Genomic DNA, 23,133 nt, shown 5'->3' on the forward strand with positions numbered 1-23,133 from the left:
AGGATGTTGGAAATATAGCTTTTAATTTTAAAATTGCGTTTATTTCTGCAAGATTTGAACTAATGCTGATATTTTATTTCGAGAACACATTCTGCGAACTCTTTTCTACATTTTGATTTAATCAATAAAGTCTAAAAGGATTTTTTTTCCAAAATCTCAAAATTATTCAGTAAATTTTTGGTATAATATTACAAATTATGCAATTTGAAATGCTCAAATTTGTATTCCGGTAATACTTTAATGTACAATAGTTTTTTTTCATATTCTCAATAACAAAATCAATACTGTTTTTTTTTTTTTTTTGAAGTTCAATAAATTATATTAATGACAAAAATCATGCCATTTCGAGCCGGATTTTTCAAAAGACGGAAGTTTAAAAAAGAACCGCGGTTCTTTTTTTGTGAGCCACGGATCTTTCGCTCTTTTTAGTGAACCGGCTCTTTGAGCGGCTCGCTCTTTTTTTTTTGCCCACCTCTTATCCACACACACACAGACATTTGCTCAGAATTTGATTCTGAGTCGATAGGTATACGTGAAGGTGGGTCTACGAGGCCTTTTAAAGAAGTTCAGTTTTCGAGTGATTTTATAGCCTTTCCTCAGTGAGGTGAGGAAGGCAAAAATCATCACAAACAAAAATGATTTAATCTTGTTTCCCCTGTTATGACGTCATATACCATGAAGGCGAATCAGCTAATGCTCATAAATCCTGCAGGATCCAACTCAAAAGTACTCCGATTTGCCGATGTCAAAAAACGATTTCTGACACATTTTTTTTTTTTTATTTTAACGCAAATAATAAATAAATTGATAAGGCAACATTTCGCTTGAAAGCAATTCCAGCCCGAAACAGGAATATTTTAGGTACTTTATTTCTCGACCCTCTCCGATTTCAATGAAACTTTGTACACCCAAAACTGGGCAGCGCTCGTCCGAGAGATTAATGGCCTCGAGTCGAGATAATAGTGGAGCAATTCTCTACGAAATCGGTCTTTTTTCTTCAATTTTAATTTTTGTATTTTTTAATCCGACTGAAACTTTTTTGGTGCCTTCGGTATGCCCAAAGAAGCCATTTTGCATCATTAGTTTGTCCATATAATTTTCCATACAAATTTGGAAGCTGTCCATACAAAAATGATGTATGAAAATTCAAAAATCTGTATCTTTTGAAGGAATTTTTTGATCGATTTGGTGTCTTCGGCAAAGTTGTAGGTATGGATATGGACTACACTGGAAAAAAATGATACACGGTAAAACAAATTTGGTAATTTTTTTATTTAACTTTTTATCACTAAAACTTGATTAGCAAAAAAACACTATTTTTAATTTTTTTTATTTTTTGATATGTTTTAGAGGACATAAAATGCCATCTTTTCAGAAATTTCCAGGTTGTGCAAAAAATCATAGACCGAGTTATGAATTTTTTAATCAATACTGATTTTTTCCAAAAATCAAAATTTTGGTCGCAAAAATTTTTCAACTTTATTTTTCGACGTAAAATTGAATTTGCAATCAAAAAGTACCTTAGTAAAATTTTGATAAAGTGCACCGTTTTCAAGTTATAGCCATTTTTATGTAACTTTTTTCAAAATAGTCGCAGTTTTTCATTTTTTTAAATTAGTGCACATGTTTGCCCACTTTTGAAAAAAATATTTTTGAAAAGCTGAGAAAATTCTCTATATTTTGCTTCTTCGAACTTTGTTGATACGACCTTTAATTGCTGAGATATTGCAATGCAAAGGTTTAAAAACAGGAAAATTGATGTTTTCTAAGTCTCACCCAAACAGCCCACCATTTTTCAATGTCGATATCTCAGCAACTAATCGTCCGATTTTCAATGTCAAAATATGAAACATTTGTGAAATTTTCCGATCTTTTCGAAAACAATACTTTAAAAATTTTCAAATCAAGACTAACATTTTAAAAGGGCGTAATATTGAATGTTTGGCCCTTTTGAAATGTTAGTCTTGATTTGAAAATTTTGAAAATATTGTTTTCGAAAAGATCGGAAAATTTCACAAATGTTTCATATTTTGACATTGAAAATCGGACCATTAGTTGCTGAGATATCGACATTTGAAAATGGTGGGTTGTTTGGGTGAGACTTAGAAAACGTCAATTTTCCTGTTTTTAAACCTTTGCATGGCAATATCTCAGCAACTAAGGGTCGTATCAACAATGTTCAATAATAAAAAATGTAGAGAATTTTCTCAGCTTTTCAAAAATGTTTTTTTCAAAAGTGTGCAAACATGTGCACTAATTTTAAAAAATGAAAAACTGCGACAATTTTGAAACAAGTTACATAAAAATGGCTATAACTTGAAAACGGTGCACTTTATCAAAAATTCACTAAAGTACTTTTTGATTGCAAATTTAATTTTACATCGAAGAATAAAGTTGAAAAATTTTTGCGACCAAAATTTCGATTTTTTGAAAAAATCAGTATTGATTAAAAAATTCATAACTCGGTCAATGATTTTTTGCACAACCTGGAAATTTCTGAAAAGATGGCATTTTATGTCCTCTACAACATATCAAAAAATAAAAAAAAATAAAAATAGTGTTTTTTTGCAAATCAAGTTTTAGTGATAAAAAGTTAAATTAAAAATCACCAAATTTTTTTTACCGTGTATCATTTTTTTCCAGTGTAGTCCGTATCCATACCTACAACATTGCCGAAGACACCAAATCGATCAAAAAATTCCTTCAAAAGATACAGATTTTTGAATTTTCATACATCATTTTTGTATGGACAGCTGCCAAATTTGTATGGAAAATTATATGGACAAACTAATGATGCAAAATGGCTTCTTTGGGCATACCGAAGGCACCAAAAAAGTTTCAGTCGGATTAAAAAATACAAAAAAAAACGAATGACCGAAATCCTAGAGAACTGCTCAGTGGTACCATTCACGGACACAGAGAACACAGCTCGAGATGGACGAGCGAACAATTTCTTCGAGGTTCATGTGCAAATAAAGTTCATCTGTCCAACAAAAAACCAAAAGTGTCGACTACGGGAATCGAACCAGAGACCTTTGACAAACTATCCCAATCACTTTACTTGGCCACCACTGCATGGTGACAAAGGAGTGGTCAGAAGTCGATGTATGACACTTGTTGGAGATTTATTGTCTCAATTAGCGAATGAATACGTTTGTTTTGATGGTGTGGGTTGGTAGCATTATTCTTACAATTTTGGCGCTGAGCCCTCAATTAATTTTGAGGGAACGATTCTCTCGACTCTGAATTTTGGGTGTAGACATGTTATCCTACGCTTATATAAGCCATTTTTGTGTTTATGGAGCCAGTTTCACTCGATAATGACACTTGAGAAGGGCGTTAGTGTTTTCAATATTTTTGTAATTCAGAATTTAAATATCGCTGTATCTCGCAGCCGTTAAATCGTATCTTTCATCGATCGGGCTTTCCGGAAAAAAATACACTGAAGGAAAAGAACACGCCAGTTTTATGAGATGTTTTGATTTTTAAGTTTAAAAATAAAATTTAAAGACGAGCCCACGATTTTTTTTTTTCGATCTTTTTTTTGTGAAAATAGCCTAAGATGTTACAAAACGACTCACGAAAATTGCAGGATTGAACAACTTACAAAAAAAAAAATACAAAAATCATTTACTGAAACTGTTTTTTTTAAAGTGCTCTAAGTGTCAAAATTTTCAATCACTGAATACGAGAATCGATTCTCCAGATAATTTTACGTAAAAGTCTCCATATTGACTACTGTCCTTAGCAGGCCTGCAAAATGTTTCCAACCCAGCGTACACACGAAGCAAACCAAAATGTCAGTTCACTGCTAGCATCTGACTGTAAGCCTACTGTGTCCGTTCAACCACTGCCGCCTGACTCGTGCCGGTCGGCTGCTGGAGAATGAGAGACGTGAAAAAATGAGCTACACTCACTCAATTCGTGTCGTATGACCGACTCGTAAAATCCTCTCTAAACACTATTTTGACTATTTTTAAACAATTGAATGGTTCTGGACTGTGCAAAACACTTAAAACAACCATAACTTATATTTAAAATTACATTTCCACGCATAAATACCAACTTTTATTGTAAAAACTTGTTTCTTTATGTGTGTGCGTGCAACGTCGAATGAGCGTTGGTCGACTACTATACTGCCTCGCATTGCAGCTGCTCAGTGAGCTAGGGCACTCACGACTGAGTCGGGTTTGTTTATGTCACGGTTTTGCGATTCAGTGAATCGATCTGAAAAAATCGTGTATGCGTTGCCGATTTTCGCGTCAGGACCCCTGACATTTTCAGCTCTGGTCCTTAGTCCAATCCTTGTGACAGCGGTTTTTGAAAAAAATGTTGAAAAACTTGGGGTTTTGATGGTTTTTGACAATTTCTATGCGACAGATTTGATTTTTCAGTCTCGTAAATATTTGTACTGGAAAACTCGAATTTCCCATAAGATTGTCTTTGATCACATTTCAATTGGAAGTATGGGCTTACAGATATAAGCTAATTACATTGCGCATAACTGAAAACAGAATATTGTTTTTCAGTGTAGTTCAGTGAATGGTAATAATCTAGATTATAAATTTACTTAAATCATCAAAAAAATCTAACGAGCTATCAAGAAAGGCCACCGATTTCATCATTTTTCAATTAATTTTAAAATCTATCCAATTTGCAACTTCAACATTGAGGTGTCTAAAATTGTCTGAGGATTCTGAATATGATAAAATTTAGATCGTAAAATAATGTCGTGTACGCTTACATGGCAAAAGTTAAAAAGGTTAAAAAAAAATAACAAAAAATACCATACCATGAATTTGTAATTCACAAAATTCCCCAATTGTTTTGCCTAAAGAGCAATTCTCTGAGATTTCGGTCATTCGATTTTTTTGTATTTTTTAATCCGGCTGAAACTTTTTTGGTGCCTTCGATATACCCAAAGAAGCCATTTTTGATCATTAGTTTGTCCATATAATTTTCCATACAAATTTGGCAGCTGTCCATACAAAAATGATGCATGAAAATTCAAAAATCTGTATCATTTGAAGGAAATTTTTGATCGATTTGGTGTCTTCGGCAAAGTTGTAGGTATGGATATGGACAACACAGAAAAAAAAATGGTACACGGTAAAAAAAATTTTGGTGATTTTTCATTTAACTTTTTGTCACTAAAACTTAATTTGCAAAAAAAAACACTATTTTTATTTTTTTAATTTTTTGATATGTTTTAGAGGACATCAAATGCCAACTTTTTTGAAATTTTCAGAAGGGGCAAAAAAAACTTTGACCGAGTTATGATTTTTTGAATCAATACAGATTTTTTCAAAAAATCGAGTATTGGTCGCAAAAATTTATCAACTTCATTTTTCGATGTAAAATCGATATTGCAATCTATAAGTATTTAAGTGAATTTTTGATAAAGTGCACCGTTTTCAAGTTATAACCATTTTTAGGTAACTTTTTTGAAAATAGTCGCAGTTTTTCATTTTTTTAAATGAGTGCCCATTTTTGCCCACTTTTGAAAAAAAAATTGAAAAGCTGAGAAAATTCTCTATATTTTGCTTTATTGAACTTTGTTGATACGAACCATAGTTGCTGATATATTGACATGCAGTAAAATTGACCCAAAGAACCCTGACTGAAAAGTCCGTCGGACGTCCGTCGTTTGTCGTCCGTGCAATTGTACGACGTCACACGACAATGTCGTGCGACATTCGCACGAATGTCATACGTTTTTGCACCAAAATGTCGTATTTGTCGTGCGATCGATCATCGAAATTGTTCGACATTGTCGTACGACATTCGACCGACGTCGCACGGTTTTGTTATTTAGGTTGTCGTGCCTTTGTCGTGTGCTTTTTTCAGGTTTTTAGGTTATGTTGAAGTTAAAAAATAGATATTTGTTTATTTTTAATTTGTTTTATTTTTAATGTAATTTGCACTTTTCCCCGGAGTAAAAAATCAATTAATTCATTATACTTGTTGTGTCGCGGATCTTCACGTACATCTTGGTGTCGTCTTCCGGTTGGTCTTCCAGTTCTCCTCGTTGCTCGGCAGGAATTCGTCAGTCATCTTCTCGAGCGCCGTTGCGAGTCGCTTCTTACGATGCAGGCGGGGCAGCATCTTGGTCAAGATGGACTGTTGCTCCTCGCTGCTGCCGCAGATGCTGATCAAAGTTGGACTTGGAAACGGTCCTGGTGCTGCCCCACTGTTTTATGTCCGATGGACTGATGGCCACTGAAGTAACGGATAACGTGGGTTTGCGCACTTTGCAAGACTTTCGGCAGGATCAGATAGGAATATTTTCGAATGTCTGAAATAAGATAGGGTGATTCCGTTTAACCATTCATATTAAGAGGTTTTTGCTTACAGGAAAATACAAGATTTTAAAATTACAAGGTAAAAAATACCCAATTTTATTTAAGATTAATCGAATAAAAGATTCTAGAAATAAGTATTTTTAAATCATAGAATTTAAGAATGCTGAAGATTTCAAATATTTTAATTGTATAAATTTAGAAATATGCAGCCATTTAAAAAAATCATTTATAATTTTACGATTTTATAAATTTAAAATTTTATAATTATAAAATCATTAAATTATAAAATTCCACAATTTTAAAATTATTAAATTACAAAAATTTTAAAAATTATTAAATTACAAAAATTTTAAAATTATTAAATTACAAAAATTATAAATTTTTAAATTACAAAAAATTTAAATTTTAAAATTTTATAATTTTATAATTTTATATTTTTTTAATTTTTTAATTTTTTAATTTTATAATTTTATAATTTTATAATTTTATAATTTTATAATTTTATAATTTTATAATTTTATAATTTTATAATTTTATAATTTTATATTTTTATAATTTTATAATTTTATAATTTTATAATTTTATAATTTTATAATTTTATAATTTTATAATTTTATAATTTTGTAATTTTATAATTTTATAATTTTATAATTTTATAATTTTATAATTTTATAATTTTATAATTTTATAATTTTATAATTTTATAATTTTATAATTTTATAATTTTATAATTTTATAATTTTATAATTTTATAATTTTATAATTTTATAATTTTATAATTTTATAATTTTATAATTTTATAATTTTATAATTTTATAATTTTATAATTTTATAATTTTATAATTTTATAATTTTATAATTTTATAATTTTATAATTTTATAATTTTATAATTTTATAATTTTATAATTTTATAATTTTATAATTTTATAATTTTATAATTTTATAATTTTATAATTTTATAATTTTATAATTTTATAATTTTATAATTTTATAATTTTATAATTTTATAATTTTATAATTTTATAATTTTATAATTTTATAATTTTATAATTTTATAATTTTATAATTTCATAATTTTATAATTTTATAATTTTATAATTTTATAATTTTATAATTTTATAATTTTATAATTTTATAATTTTATAATTTTATAATTTTATAATTTTATAATTTTATAATTTTATAATTTTATAATTTTATAATTTTATAATTTTATAATTTTATAATTTTATAATTTTATAATTTTATAATTTTATAATTTTATAATTTTATAATTTTATAATTTTATAATTTTATAATTTTATAATTTTATAATTTTATAATTTTATAATTTTATAATTTTATAATTTTATAATTTTATAATTTTATAATTTTATAATTTTATAATTTGATAATTTGATAATTTGATAATTTTATAATTTTATAATTTTATAATTTTAAAATTTTATAATTTAGTAATTAATAAATTTTATAATTCAGAAATTTTGAAAAAAAAATTAAAGACAGCAGAAGTCTTAAAATTTTAAAACGTGTAAGAAATGTAATTTTTTTTGGATTTTATATTTTTTTGAATCATAGATTTTTTAAAATTTTATAAATTCAAGAAATTAAAAAAAATAAATTTTAAAAAACTTCAATTTGATTTATGTTTATTTTTTTCAGATATTTTTTTTAATTTTTGAATTTTGTTATTTTTGAATTATATTTATTGTTGTTTTTTTTTTTGAATTTTTGAGCTTATGAATTTATAAATATTTTTTTTTAATTCTGAATGTCTGTTTTTTTATTATTTCAAAACTCACCATTGATAATAACTTCTGGCGAATCAGAAACGTCACCGGGAGCGTATTATTCCGTCCTCCTCCGCCTTTTCATTCACCCAGAACAGTGAACAACTCTCTGGGAATTGGAAGTTCCGTTTCCTTATTTATGTTCCCTTGACCAGAACTTGGTATTAATCCTTTTTCTCTTTTGGGAATGCACCGCAACCTCCCGTGGAAAATAAAACATCCGCTTCCTCGACCGCAGATTGGTTCCTTCCCATCCCGTCTTCCGGCATGGCCGCCGGGTTATCTCAATTTCCCATCCTCCTTCGCCTCCACCACCACGATAACCGAAATCAGGAAACCTGGAACAAATGACACTATGATTCGGCCGCTGAATCTTTCCAGCAGAAAAAATAACACAACTCACCTATCAACCGGCCAAAATCCTTGCGAAGCTCAACAGCAATCATGTTCAAACAAGTCCAACTGAAGAGAACTGTCAAACTCTTGCGTCGACGAAAATCGTGACGTCAAATTGAAGGAAAATCGATAGAAAAAACAATGTCGGGCATGTCGAGTGTTTGTCGTACGTTTGTCGTTTTTTCGACCAATCGATATCGAAACGGTAAAATCAAAACCGTGCGACAACTCGTACGACGTGCGACATTTTTCAAACAGGGAACCCACCATTTTCGAAAGTCGATATCTCAGCAACTATAGGTCCGATTTACAATGTTAAAACATCAAACATTCGTGAAATTTTCTGATATTTTCGAAAAAAATATTTTCAAAAATTTAAAATCAAGACTAACATTTCAAACGGGCCAAACATTCAATTTTACGCCCATACACAAACCCAAATACAAAAATTAAAATTAAAGAAAAAAGACCGATTCCGTAGAGAACTGCTCTAAGGCAAAAATGTTTTTCAGACCTTCAATTTTGTTTTTTCTTTGCCCTTTCCTTTGTCATAGAGGGCTCATAATCGGCATGGTTTTATGTCATGTATGGACAAAAAAAAACGAACCAACAGAGTTTGTGGAAGCCCTGTTTTTTACTAAATCGGACAGAGTCTCGGCCCGAAACTTCAAACACGAACAAAAGCAGCGAACCGAAGATTGGCAATGACGTTTTGGAATTTTGACAGTTTGGAACGCATGAATTACCCCATTATCGGTTTCCCGCATGGGTGATGTGGAAATTGTTGCACATGGTTGAAGTTGGGAATTTTGCAACTTATTTTAATTTATGCTAAATCTCGACATTTAAACACGAATCGATGTGAAAACTAAAGATGCACTAAAGGCACGATGATTTGATGTGCATTCTTTATCAGAATCGCGAAAAAAAAAGTAATTTTTTCAGTTCGTCCACAAACAATCTCATGTTTGTAAACAAACGACGCCATATTGCCAATGATGTTCGGTAGCTCATATGAGGCCATCGCCGGGGCCCTGAAATCGGATAAAATTGTATAAACGAACTGCTTTACCTACAAAGTCAAGCAATACCGTCAGCTGGGGCGAACATTCTTCTTTGAACATTCTATTCCAAATTTGAAACAATTAAGTGCACTAAAACGTGCTGTCCCTATTCAAGCTGTAGTCCAGATTCGCCCCAGTTGAAGGTATAATTTTTTCAGGTTTGCTTTTGCTTGTTTTGCAGCTGATTCAATTTTTAATCATATTTTTTTACTATTGAAAATCACATATTATATATATTTTAGCATGTTGTAAACTAATCACAATTTATAATCAATTTCTTTACTCATCTCCAATCAACAGAGGAACTGGACCAAAGCGAAAACCGCTCGTGCATCCGCGTCAAGAACCCCCCCGGTGGCAAGTCTTCCGGCTTCTGGTAAACTGAACGGAACGAAGTCGTCCAAGTTTTTCTTCAACAACCAAAACAGCAGTCAGCAGTTCTTTAGAGGCTCCGCGCATGGACGGGAAGGCTCTTTTTGACAAACCAACCAACCAACAAATATTTATTGAAATACAATTACAAATTTACATGTAAAATGTGACAAAAAAAACAAAATAAATGCGAGCAAATTACCACTACAACTAAACACAAACAAACACACTCAACGTCATATCTCTCGATTCGTAACTCTGTGTAAATCAATACCAAACCAATGAGAAATAAAAACGCTGTCTTTTCATAACAAAGTAACAAGAAAAATCATAAAACTAACTCAACTGAACACTCTCACACACGTAAAAGTGTTTGTTCCCAACAAAACCAAAAAACCAAATCAGCAAACAATGTGTACCGTTAGGATAGTAGTTAAAGTGAAATACTAAATTAAAATCAACCTATTTAAACTATTACCTGGTAAGGGCCGAAACCAAAAGAGCAGATAATCGTGAACCCGAGTAGATGTCTCCTTATATTACCTTTAAACAAAAAATTACAATTAATCGCGCTGGCTTTCGAATCTAACTGCAACAGTGAGCTTACGAACAACAAACAAACAAAAAAAAACGCAGCGTTTAACTTAACGATTTATTTATTGCTGCAAGTTGTAAGTCACAACACCCCCTTTTTGTTGCACTAGTTTAAGGAAAAGTTTATTCTATATTAAATGACCAACTTTTTTTTGGGCAGGCTGAAATGTGCAATCAAGAAAATTATCCATACAAGTTCGAATAGGGTCCTTCCCCGTCCCGGCGGAAGGCTTTTCGAAACTCATTTGGCTTTTCACTCATAAGCAAAAATCACAGTTAAAAGGAAAATAATAATCATTGCACAAACGCACAAAAAAAAATCTTCTCTCAAACCCGGAACCGGAAATTTCCCTGCACACCACATCAGTTAGATAGTCGTAACTCTGTTTTCTTCAGCAAGTGTACCTTCTTCCCTTAGTAAGGCGATTAAGTTTTTACCCCCAAACTACCCCATTTCTTCGCTAGTAGGGAAATATATCGCGATCATGTGTGTGTGTGTGAGTTTCGGGATGCTTAGTGAAATTTTTCGGCAATTAAAAAATCTTTAACCTCCCACCCCCCCATATTCATATTGATCGTAAATTGAGGAAACAAAAAAAACTATATTTATAGCAAAGCGTTTTTTTCTAGGTTCGCGTTGTTTTCGTTTGCCTATCCTATATTTGTATGATGTGAAAACTTGAAACTGCAAAAAAAGCAAAAATGAATTTGAAAAGAAGAAAAAAATACACCGATGGAATCGTAGTTTTAAGTTTAGCTTTAGCGTGGCTCTTGTAATCGTGAGATCAGAATAAAACTAAGATAATAAAATGATAAAGTGGAATTGTTTTACTTTTTAGGATTGAAAGAAGAAGTCCAAAGGGGCAGTTCTCTCCGAAGTGGATTTTATATTTGACTCAAACATTTTGGGGGCTTTTCCTTTCACCATAAAAGCCATTTTGTGTCATTGATACACACATACAAGTCTCTATACAATTTTGGCAGCTGTCCATATAATTGGATTTTGGCGATTTGATTTCATCGGCAATGTTGTAGCAAACTTTGGGTTGTCATTTCAGTAAAATAAATAACTGAATGCGATTCAGTAATCATTACATTTTCTGAAATTCGGTAATAAACAAAAACCACGGTGCTCAAAATACCGTTATTATGAAAAAACATGCAATCCGAGATTTTGAGGGTCTCCCTTACACGATCCCTTACGATCCCTTACACCATAGCGCCCCTCTGTGCTAAAAATGAAAACATCCGCTGATGTAGTTTTCGAGATACAGCCCTTTTAAGATGAGCAGTTCTCTACGGAATCGGTCTTTTTTCTTTAATTTTAATTTTTGTATTTTTTAATCCGACTGAAACTTTTTTGGTGCCTTCGGTATGCCCAAAGAAGCCATTTTGCATCATTAGTTTGTCCATATAATTTTCTAGAGGCGGGCAAAATCGCTCTTTTTGAGGAGCCGCTCATTTTCGTTCGCTCATTAAAAAGAGCCGCTCTTTTGAACGGCTCTTTCGCTCCTTTTCAAAATTTTGATGAAAAGGTTTTTCTAAAATCGTATGATTTCATAAGTTATTTCACATTGGACTTTTACAAATAATTTGATAAAAAAAAAATTAAAACTGAAAACGAGAAGATTCCCTTTAAAACCATAGGTCTTGGCGGTCTCTAGATCAAGATTTCTACTCGAACCTATACATTCAAGTAATTGAATGGCATCCAAACTTAAATCTAGGATGTTGGAAATATAGCTTTTAATTTTAAAATTGCGTTTATTTCTGCAAGAATTGAACTAATGCTGATATTTTATTTCGAGAACACATTCTGCGAACTCTTTTCTACATTCTGATTTAATCAATAAAGTCTGTAATTGCTAAAAGGATTTTTTTTCCAAAATCTCAAAATTATTCAGTAAATGTTTGGTAATATTATACAAATTATGCAATTTGAAATGCTCAAATTTGTATTCCGGTAATACTTTAATGTACAATTTTTTTTTCATATTCTCAATAACAAAATCAATACTGTTTTTTTTTTTTGAAGTTCAATAAATTATATTAATGACAAAAATCATGCCATTTCGAGCCGGATTTTTCAAAAGACGGAAGTTTAAAAAAGAACCGCGGTTCTTTTTTTGTGAGCCACGGATCTTTCGCTCTTTTTAGTGAACCGGCTCTTTGAGCGGCTCGCTCTGTTTTTGCCAACCTCTATAATTTTCCATACAAATTTGGCAGCTGTCCATACAAAAATGATATGTGAAAATTCAAAAATCTGTATCTTTTGAAGGAATTTTTTGATCGATTTGGTGTCTTCGGCAAAGTTGTAGGTTGGATATGGACTACACTGAAAAAATGATACACGGTAAAAACAATTTTTGTGATTTTTAATTTAACTTTTTGTCACTAAAACTTGATTTGCAAAAAAAACACTATTTTTATTTTTGTTTAATTTTTTAATATGTTTTAGAGGACATCAAATGCCAACTTTTCAGAAATTTCCAGAATGGGCAAAAAATCTTTGACCGAGTTATGATTTTTTGAACCAATACAGATTTTTTCAAAAAATCGAATATTGGTCGCAAAAATTTTTCAACTTCATTTTTCGATGTAAAATCGAATTTGCAATCAAAAAGTATCATAGTGATTTTTTGATAAAGTGCACCGTTTTCAAGTTATAGGCATTTTTAGTTAACTTTTTTGAAAATAGTCGAGGTTTTTCATTTTTTTTTAAATTAGTGCCCATGTTTGCCCACCTCTGAAAAAAATATTTTTGAAAAGCTGAGAAAATTCTCTATATTTTGCTTTTTGAACTTTGTTGATACGGCCCTTAGTTGCTGAGATATTGCCATGCAAAGATTAAAAAACAGGAAAATAGATTTTTTCTAAGTCTCGCCCAAACAACCCACCATTTTCGAATGTCGATATCTCAGCAACTATAGGTCCGATTTACAATGTTAAAACATGAAAAATTCGTGAAATTTTCCGATCTTTTCGAAAAAAATATTTTCAAAAATTTAAAATCAAGACTAACATTTTGAACGGGCGTAATATTGAAAGTATGGCCCGTTTAAAATGTTAGTCTTGATTTTAAATTGTTGAAAATATTTTTTTTGCAATTCCTTCGTGAAACTACTTACTTTTCCTGTCATTCTTGAACGACGAAATAGCCTACTTTTCTGTACCAAAAATAACAGAATCGAATAGCAACACTTTTCAAAATAAATGCTGAAAAGTTCTACTTTTCAGCACTCAAATGGGTGCTGAAAAGTTGAACTTTTCAGCACTTGTTTTGAAAAATAACACTTTTCAACATTTTTTTGATTCAAACGATTTATTGACAAAATACATGTAAATTTGACATAAAATTTCACTCAGTGTGTGTTTTTTGGCATTGCAAAAAATGTTGTATGGAACTCGTTGCAAAACTTGATTTTTTCAGCACTCTTCGTATTTATCCAACTCGGTGAACCTCGTTGAATAAATGTACGACTCGTGCTGAAAAAATCCTATTTTTGCAACTTGTTGCATAAACTACTATTTTTGAACAGATCGGAACATTTCAAGAATGTTTCATATTTTGACATTGTAAATCGGACCATTAGTTGCTGAGATATCGGCATTAGAAAATGGTGGATTGTTTGGGTGAGACTTAGAAAACATCAATTTTCTTGTTTTTAAACCTTTGCATGGCAATATCTCAGCAACTAAGGATCGTATCAACAAAGTTCAAAAAAGCAAAATATAGAGAATTTTCTCAGCTTTTCAAAAATATTTTTTCAGAAGTGGGCAAACATGGGCACTAATTAAAAAAAAATGAAAAGCTGCGACTATTTTCAAAAAAGTTAACTAAAAATGCCTATAACTTGAAAACGGTGCACTTTATCGAATGAAGTTGAAAAATTTTTGCGACTAATTTTTCGATTTTTTTTTAAAAAATCTGTGTTGATTCAAAAAATCAAAACTCGGTCAAAGATTTTTCTCCCATTCTGGAAATTTCTGAAAAGTTGGCATTTGATGTCCTCTAAAACAAATCAAAAAAAATTTTTTTGCAAATCAAGTTTTAATGACAAAAAGTGAAATTAAAAATTACCAAATTTTTTTTTTACCTTGTATCATTTTTTTTCAGTGTAGTCCATATCTATACCTACAACTTTGCCGAAGACATCAAATCAATCAAAAAATTCCTTCAAAAGATACAGATTTTTGAATTTTCATACATCATTTTTGTATGGCCAGCTGCCAAATTTGTATGGAAAATTATATGGACAAACTAATGATCCAAAATGGCTTCTTTGGGTATATCGAAGGCACCAAACAAGTTTCAGCTGGATTAAAAAATACAAAAAAAAATCGAATGAACGAAATCTCAGAGAATTGCTCAGATGTTACATTCGATTTTCAATAAGAAAACCAAAACAATCTATTCAATTTTAGCATTTCAAAGAATATGCAATTCGAGATAATGATGTTTTTTTGCTTCAAATGACTGTCAACATTTTCTAAGAGAAAGTCGAAAATCACATTTTAAAATGGCTGTATCTCGAGAACTACATCAGCAAACCTTCTGAAACTTGGCCCAGAGATACTTGACAGTCATTTGAAGCAAAAAACATCATTATCTCGAATTGCATATTCTTTGAAATGCTAAAATTGAATAGATTGTTTTGGTTTTCTTATTGAAAATCGGATGTAACATCTTAAAAGGGCTGTATCTCGAAAACTACATCAGCGAATGTTTTCATTTTTAGCACAGAGGTGCGCTATGGTGTAACGAATCGATAGACCCCAAAATCTCGGATTGCATATTTTTTTCATAATAACGCTATTTTGAGCACCGTGAGATGTACATCTGACCTCGAACTTGTGTGTAAACACTTGTGTGCACTAAAGAAATACGTTGCATACGACCTTGCATCAAAGAAGTTAGGTTGTGAAGGATGCACTTTGCGGCGCCACCGTCCCAGCTGAGAATACTTGACTAAACAAAGTAGAATTGCTCAATAATTTCGAAATAACTTCAGTCGACAAAAATAATGTAAAAATGCATTAAAATTAACAAAAACAGAACAGGGAATTTATTCAATGAATTTCTAAGCGGCAACACTACACATGTCAACTCGGATAACGGGATATTTGGTGCAGTGATTGGATGGTCCAACATTCTGCTACTGTAGGTCATCGTGATTTTTGCACACCCTGGCTCTTTTCAACGTTTTTTGGTTTGAATTTTTACACACATTTGTCAATGCATTTTGTTCAATGATGTACATCTGTTCTCTTTAACCAGGGCTCAGGACTGTTCGCTTCTTGCACATATTGCATGCAATTTTTGCTTGTATGCATCAGCGACGAACCGCCCTAATTCTCCATACAAACCTTGGAGAAAAACCATTTGGCCCTGTCTATATATTTTTGATCTAATCTAATCTAATCTAATCAAACACAAGCGCAGCCAGTCCGAAGAAAGCATCCGGGAAGAACTTATGGTTAGATTACGCCTCAAGTTCTTTCTTGTCATTATTAATGACTGCAGTACTTTCAAGAACCCCGAAATGTATTACACTCACTAAAGCAGCCCGGCCTACTGCGTTGCAGACAGATTCTATGAACGGAACCCACATTTCATAGGGACGTGGCGTTACATCGTGCTGCCATCTGGTTTTTTTAAGTGCAAGAGTGGAAAAGTGCTGAGTCATCGTCTAAAAATAGAAGGCGTCCTATCTCGCCCAGCAAAATGAAGTCGATAAAGTAGTCGGTTTCGATGAGAAAAAGTGGAAAACGTGTAACGCCACGTCCCTATAGCGACGCCATCCCCCTATGGAATCATCAGGGGAAGAAGAAGAAGTGAGGACATACCGTACCAACCACTTCGAGTTATTTATAGAATATGGTGTGTAGTGTGTGTAGGGGAATAGAGATATCTAAGCCCGAGCTCACGCACACTAGCGCCCCATTTGTTTTGCTGGCGGGTACAAAATTTAACCTCAATCTTTTTCGTGTACGTACACGCAATACATGCGCACGTAGATAACTCTATGGTTGGGAAAGGGATTGTTGTATTATATAGTAAATGACCTTGTGACATTATTTCACCACTACGGATTAATTCACTTAAGGGGTGTCAACCCCTCGGTAGCCGAGTGGCTAGAGCATCTGACTACTAATCCAAAGGAGTGAGTTCGAATCCCACCTGATTCCATGCGTTTGTTGTTCATATTCAAAGTTCAAGTATAGTCGAATAAGTTCAAGGAGGTTGGGAATCGAGCCCGGAACCTTCCACTTATGAGGTGGGAGCCGTAGCCATTAAGCCACGGGCCGGTCTAGGCCCTGTCTATATATTTTTGAAAAAATCAAAGTGCACAGAAATGTTGTTCGTCGGTGTAATCGAATCACAAAAAACAGTTGTCTAGGACCGGTTGCAACCATTCAAGGTAATATTTGGGATTCAAGCTCAAAACACCTAGGTTCTAAGGAAATGACGGCAAACTTGACACGCTTTGTTACATCCTAATGAATGCAGCAAGTAGATGTTATATATATTATACAACTTTAAAGACTTGATCAGCAAACAAAGATAATTATTCCAATTGGGGGACCATCATCATTCATCATGGTTATTTTCTTTCGTTTCCAGTAAAGCAAAACCCGTTTCACTTTTTTATAATTTTTTATTGTTTTAATTAAAAAAACTAAGTGTATTTATACTTTTATGTCAATAATAATAATTACAAATAGTTTTCATTATATAATTTTACTTCTGTTCACGATTTTTTATCCACTTTTTTCCTCACCGCATGCGCGTCTCATTCATTTTCTTTTCATCTTCTTTTACTTGTTTTTCTTCATCTTCTTCTCGCTAACTTACTCATTTAGCTTCTCGTGTACGTCTGTGTGTTTTTGTTTCATTGTGGTTTTTTTTTCTCTCGTATGCATCTCTTGTTTTCTTTTGTTTTGCTTATTTTACCCCACTTTCGTCCATCGAATGCGTGTGTGTGTGTTTCTGCTTGTTTTGTGTTGTTTGTTGCTGTTGCTTTTTTTAAATGTTAAATTAGCCTTAATTGAATTTATTTGACATTTATATAGGTTTCCCTTTCTTTCTTTCTTTCGTGTGATTTCTTTATGCAGCTTTCTACCTTCCTTCCCCCTTTTTTTCTTGTTGTTGTCGATACGAGCTGTGTGTGTGTGTGTGTTGTTTGTTCTTTAAATAATAGGTTATTAAGAGTTCCCGTCCTACAAGCTAACATTAGCTCCTTAATAAAGACTTTCTTTTTTTAATATATACTTTTTACGCTTACTTTTGTTGTATCTTGTTTGAAACTACAACTGCGCGCGTGTGTGTTTGTTCTCATCGTTGCGTGTTTTACTTTTCCCTTATTTTTTTGTTTTTGAGAAACAAGTTCGATGACAAAAGTCTGGGAGCGCAAAGGAAATGGGTTCTACTAGGCTGGCTACTTTTTGCTGCTGCTGCTGCTTGCACGGAGAAAAATAATAAGTTAACACGTTTTCTCGCTGAAGAAAAAACGAGGCTAGTCTATTTCCTTTCTCTTCTTTTTTATGTTAGGTAAGAACAAAACAAAACCTACGAAAACGGACAGTCCTAGTGTTTAAGCAGCGATTATTTGTTTGTTTGCATCATTCAAATGTACACATAGCTCAACTATTCTAATCCCATTTTCTGTTACTTATGTTCTGTTTTTTATTAAAATTAGTCCTCTCTCATGCGTTCACCACTCGCGTCGCGCTCATTCGTAAGTTTTTCACTCTCTCTCTCTCTCTCATTTTTTCACTCTCTTTTTTATTTTATACTCCTAACCTTAACACATTCACTTGTACAACGGAAAAAAGTGGGAAGAAAATTAGATATTTTTGTTTTCGTTATATTTATATTTACTTGTTTATTATTTATTTTGTTTTCACCTTTTTTTCATTACTTTAATTTACCACAGCTAGTTTTTTTTCTTTTGCCCACACTCAAGTATCCTCCCAGCTTAGATCTTAAACCGTATATCTCACTAGTTTTTATTTTAGCAGCTTTTTTTCCTCCTCAATTTTCCGTCAAACTCCCCCTGTTAAATATACGTTTAACCCCGAAGTCCTAACAGAGATTCCGATTGATTCTTTTTTTTTCTTTTCAGTGTGCTCTTGTGTCAGGAGAGGAAGTACCAGAGGAGGCGGTCCACCACAAACCACCATTCTAGTACCACTCGCTCGCACGCCGAAGCCACGTCCACGTTCTAGTACCACTTTTTTGTAATATGCTAGGGTGTAATGGTTTTTTTTTTCTGGGTTTTGTTTTTCTGCAATGATTTTCTTCTTTCTTTCACTATAATATATACGTTTTACTTTAGCTACACTTCTAACACATTAATTTACTTCCACTATCAATCAGTTAATAGATCAATATTTGTTGTGTGTCTGTGTGTGTGTGTGTGTTGAATTTCGTCGCCCTTTTTCCACCTTTTTTTCAAAATAAATAATAATTACACGTTTTTCCCAATCCAATTAGCGATTTCAACTTTAGTTAAGTAGGTTTCTTGCAGTTTTTCCACGTCTGTAAAAATGTACAACTTTTGTCAATTTCGTCGTCGTCCTGGATAAGCTTGCGTCAGTTTTATTTTTGTGTGTGTGTTATTTTTCTCTCTCTAAAATCAATTAACGCTATGAGTATACACAATTGCAGTTTAGTTCCTTTTTTTGCTGGTTTTTTTTTCTAACTTTTGTTTTTCGTTCATTTTAGTAGTTGCCACACCAATCAGCCTAAATATCTTGTTTTATGCGTTTCAGAGTTTTACACTTTTGATGCTCTTCGCTTGAAGAACAAGAAATCAGTTGGAATCAAACAGAAATGTGAGAAATTCTGGTACCTCGTCTAGATCTAGTACCGCAAACTTGTATGCAATCTTTTACGGAAGGTTCAAACTGTTCAAGTCAACATTTCTTGAAAGTCACTTGAAAAAATAAATGTTTAAATAAATGAAATGGTAAATTCTGATCAAACCACACTCAAGACAAACCCAGAGCAGTAAAACAACGGACAAACCCCCACTTAGAAGTAGCAAACAAAACAACATAAATAATTCCTGATTAGAGTTCGCGTAGTTTGATTAAAGAAAAAAAAGTCCCGTTTTTAGTTTCGTTTTTTGCTTGCGTAATTGTTCTCAACAACAAACGTTCGTTCAAAATTCATTTCGCCTGCGTCCAATCTGCTTTTTTCATTATTCTACACCATTTTTGCGAAGACATTTGCCGCTCTCGTCTTCTTGTTTTGTTTTATGCGCTTTCTATTTGTTTTATGGTAGAACTTCTCTGTTTTACACAATACATATTACTAACACATAATATCGCATTAATGCATTTTTGCTTCTCCCTCTCTCACTAAGCTAACACACACGCTCACTCACCCTCTCTCTCTCATTCTTCCCTCTCTCTCTCTCTCTCTCTTAAAATGTACTATTCACAATGATCTGCCTGCCTAATTGTCTACTATTTGCAATCCGCGACGCCTAAAGCTGAATGTGCTTCAGCATTAGCGATTTCTTCCACTACGAGGAAGCCGTGATGGGATGCTGCTGCGGGGCTGGAGCCGGAGCTGCCGCAGGCGGCGACGGAGCCGCTTCCGGTTGCGCCGGTGGCGCAGGTGGCGGAGGCGGCACAAACGCGGGTGGTGCCGAGTTGACCGGTGCGGCCGGGGCCGGCATCGAGGAAGAGGTGGCCGTCGTCAGTTGGGTTAGCGGTTCCGACGAGGCAGCCTTCGAGTGCGGTCCGGAGCTGTTGCCGGAGGGGGCGGCCGCCGGTGGGGGTGGGGCCATGCTGCTGGCGGCGTTGCCACTCGAAGCGTTCGAGGCGATGATCGAGTTTAAATGCATGGACGATTTGGACGACTCGGACGGGTGGTGGTCGTTGGGGGAGGTGGATTTTTTCGGTTTTGGGGTGTTGGTTTCGATTTCCATGGTGGTGAGGGGGCCGGTTCCGCGCGAGCACTGGAACAGGACCCGGGAGATGATGAGGGCGACCTGCTGGTCCAGGATGTGGCTCATGACGAGGCCGAGCAGGCGTTGTTCCTGCTGCATGAAGAGTGGCCGATTGTCGGGGTGTTTGGCTAGATGTAGGAGCGTTCCGGCTGCTCGACGCAGCATATCCAAGCTGGTGCCCATCGAGTCGGGATTGTCGCGCAGGTAGTTGATGCCGTGCTGGTTGGCAACGCCCAGGGCCGTTTGTTCGGCTTGCTCGATGAAGGCCACCAGGTAGGACACGCACGGGGACTGCATCGCGACCGTTCGCGCCATGGCACTGTCCGCGGCGGCAAGGTAGTGCAGCAGGTTGACGGAGAACTCGCGCAGCACCTGGTCTTCGTTTTTGCAGAGATGTCGAGTAAGCACCGAGCAGAGCTTTTCGAGCCGCGAGAAGGGCGGAGTCGCTATCACCAGGTCTACGTTGGCGTCGGTGACGCACAGCTTGCAGAGGGCCTCGAGGGCAAGTCGCTGGGGCGATAATACTGAGTTGGATCCAAGCGTTGGGAAGGGATCTTGGCCGTGGGCCGAGGGACAGACGGACCAATGCAGGAGACCGTCCAGGATGGGTCGCGAGATGGGTTCGTCAAACCGGGACAGATCTAGCTGACCGGCCAGGTTCGACATCGAAACGAGCATGTTCTCCCGGATTTGCACCAAAAAGTCCCACCACCATTCCGACTCGCCCTGCAAACTGCTGCACGAATCGCTAAAGTCGGCGTCCTCTTCCCGGTCGTAGTTGCGCGTCTTCTTCGTCCGCACCGGATGCTCGTGATGCAGCAACAGCAACTTCCCCAAGATCGACAGGAACCTCGAAGATCGCGCAAACTCAGTCTCGTTCCCAGGGACAAACGACAAATTGCGCAGAATGTTCGAAATGGCCACGCAGCGCCGAGCCAGCGCGTCGTGTCCCTCCGTCACCAGGTACAAACTCGCTTCGTCCCTCGTGTAGCACTCGTCCTCGTAGTCGCTCATCTTCCGGCGCTTCAACACCCGCGCCGGATCTCGCACCGTCGCCGCCACGTTGAACTTCTTCTCCTCCACCACCTTCTTCTTCTTCTCCTCAACTCCAGCAACAGCGGCGACTGCAACGCCACCTTCCTCCTCAATCTCCATCTTGACCTCCCCACTGCCATCCTTCCCCTCCTCCTGCTGGGGTCCATTCGAGAGATTGCTACTCTTCTCCAACTCCATGTCGATCTCCCGACAGTCGGCGTCACTCGACGGAGGTTCCTTCTTCACCGTCACCGCCGGCTTGCAGTCCTCTTCGGCTCCGCTGTCCACCGCCGACGTCCCATTCACGATCCCATTCGTCGTCGACGCCGCTACATCGCCTTCGCTTTCGTCCTCGCTGCTGTCCGTCACGAACGAACCCCGCTTCTGCATCCGTTTGCAGTTGTTGTTACTGCTCAGGTTGTTGTTGTTGTTCTTGCAGCGTGCCTTGTACCGGCGGCTCGTTTTGATCATGCGCGCGAATGGAATGTTGACAAACTCCGCCTGGAACGCGTCCATGATGTAGTCGTGCGGGTCCGGTTCGGAGTGACCCGCCGTCCAGGGATCGCCGCCGACGTCCGTTTCCCGATGGTACCGATCGTCCGCCGTCCGGTCCCAGTCCCGACGGTGCTGCAGAACAAACACGTCGTCATCCGCGGGTTGAATCTTCACCGGTAGTCCCTTGCGCGAACTCATCGTGTAGTTGGTGGTGGCGTTGAACACCACTATCCGTTCGTCCGGCGTTGGCACTTCCAGCACACATCCCAGATCCAACTCCGCACCGCGAGATCGCTTGCTCCCTCGTAACCGTTCTTTCCGCTTGGCCTCGTCCAGCAACTCTCCATTCTCCAGCTTGATCTCTACGCCGTCCTCGACCTCCTTCTTGACTTCAACGGCCTCAATCGCCTTCTTCTCCTCTCCCTCCTCCTCCTCTTCCTCCTCATCACTCTCGACCAAGTCCTTCCCGAACCATCCGTACGCCCGACCGAACCGGTTCCTCCGGTCCTTTGTGTCGAACATATCGCTCAAACTCTTCTGGAAGTGGTCCAACAGAAGGTTCAACAGCCCGGGCAGGTGCGACAGCCCGAAGAACGACACCGAAGAGTCGTCAAACAGCAAAATGTTCAGCACATCCAGCGCCCACGTGCTCTCCACCAGCAGTCCCGACCGCAGCGCCATAAATATCCGCCACGGATCGGTCTGGCCAATGTCCAACTTGGCGACGCGCTTGCGCTTGTACAGAATCGGCGCCGTCGACTCGATGCTGTCCGGCGGGAAGACAATGTCCCGCTTGGGGGCGACTCCGGCGTTAGCCGGCGGGAACGGTGGACCAGCTTGCATCGGTTTCGCGCTCGGACCCGTCGCCGGCATCGGCGCTGGCCCTGCTGGTCCGGTGGGCGGACCCTGCGGAATTCCTCCCGGAGGAATCCCGACGCCGGGTTGCTGGGGCTGCGACGTGGGTGGCATTCCCGGTCCTCCCGGTGGCATCCCGCCGGAAGCTTGCATCGACGACGCGAACGGTTTGCCTCCGCGGGGCGGTGGCCGCAGCGGGGAACCCTGCGACGTCGGGGGCATCTGATTCCAGGGCTGCTGTTGACCCTGCGGCAAAACGAAAAACCA

The 23,133-nt window shown here is 36.2% G+C and overlaps 2 protein-coding genes across 9 annotated transcripts in view; one reads left to right on the forward strand and one right to left on the reverse strand.

Moving 5' to 3' along the window:
• Positions 1–11,336, forward strand: part of LOC6042960 (dihydropyrimidinase) — a 78,358-nt gene extending 67,022 nt beyond the window's left edge. For all 8 annotated transcript variants that reach the window (XM_038260325.1, XM_038260321.1, XM_038260326.1 and 5 more), the window contains one exon: positions 9,854–11,336. In XM_038260325.1, coding sequence (XP_038116253.1) covers positions 9,854–9,933 — 80 coding nt within the window. In that variant the 3' untranslated portion in view covers positions 9,934–11,336. The remainder of the gene's footprint in view (positions 1–9,853) is intronic.
• A 5,989-nt stretch (positions 11,337–17,325) lies between these two features.
• The window catches only part of LOC6042957 (trithorax group protein osa), a 292,090-nt gene continuing 286,282 nt past the window's right edge, over positions 17,326–23,133 (reverse strand). Inside the window, 1 exon segment of the mRNA XM_038259938.1 lies at positions 17,326–23,112. Within this exon segment, the coding sequence (XP_038115866.1) occupies positions 20,053–23,112 (3,060 nt within the window). The 3' untranslated portion in view covers positions 17,326–20,052.

This window comes from Culex quinquefasciatus, chromosome 3, assembly GCF_015732765.1.
Source record: "Culex quinquefasciatus strain JHB chromosome 3, VPISU_Cqui_1.0_pri_paternal, whole genome shotgun sequence".
Lineage (NCBI taxonomy): Eukaryota > Metazoa > Arthropoda > Insecta > Diptera > Culicidae > Culex > Culex quinquefasciatus.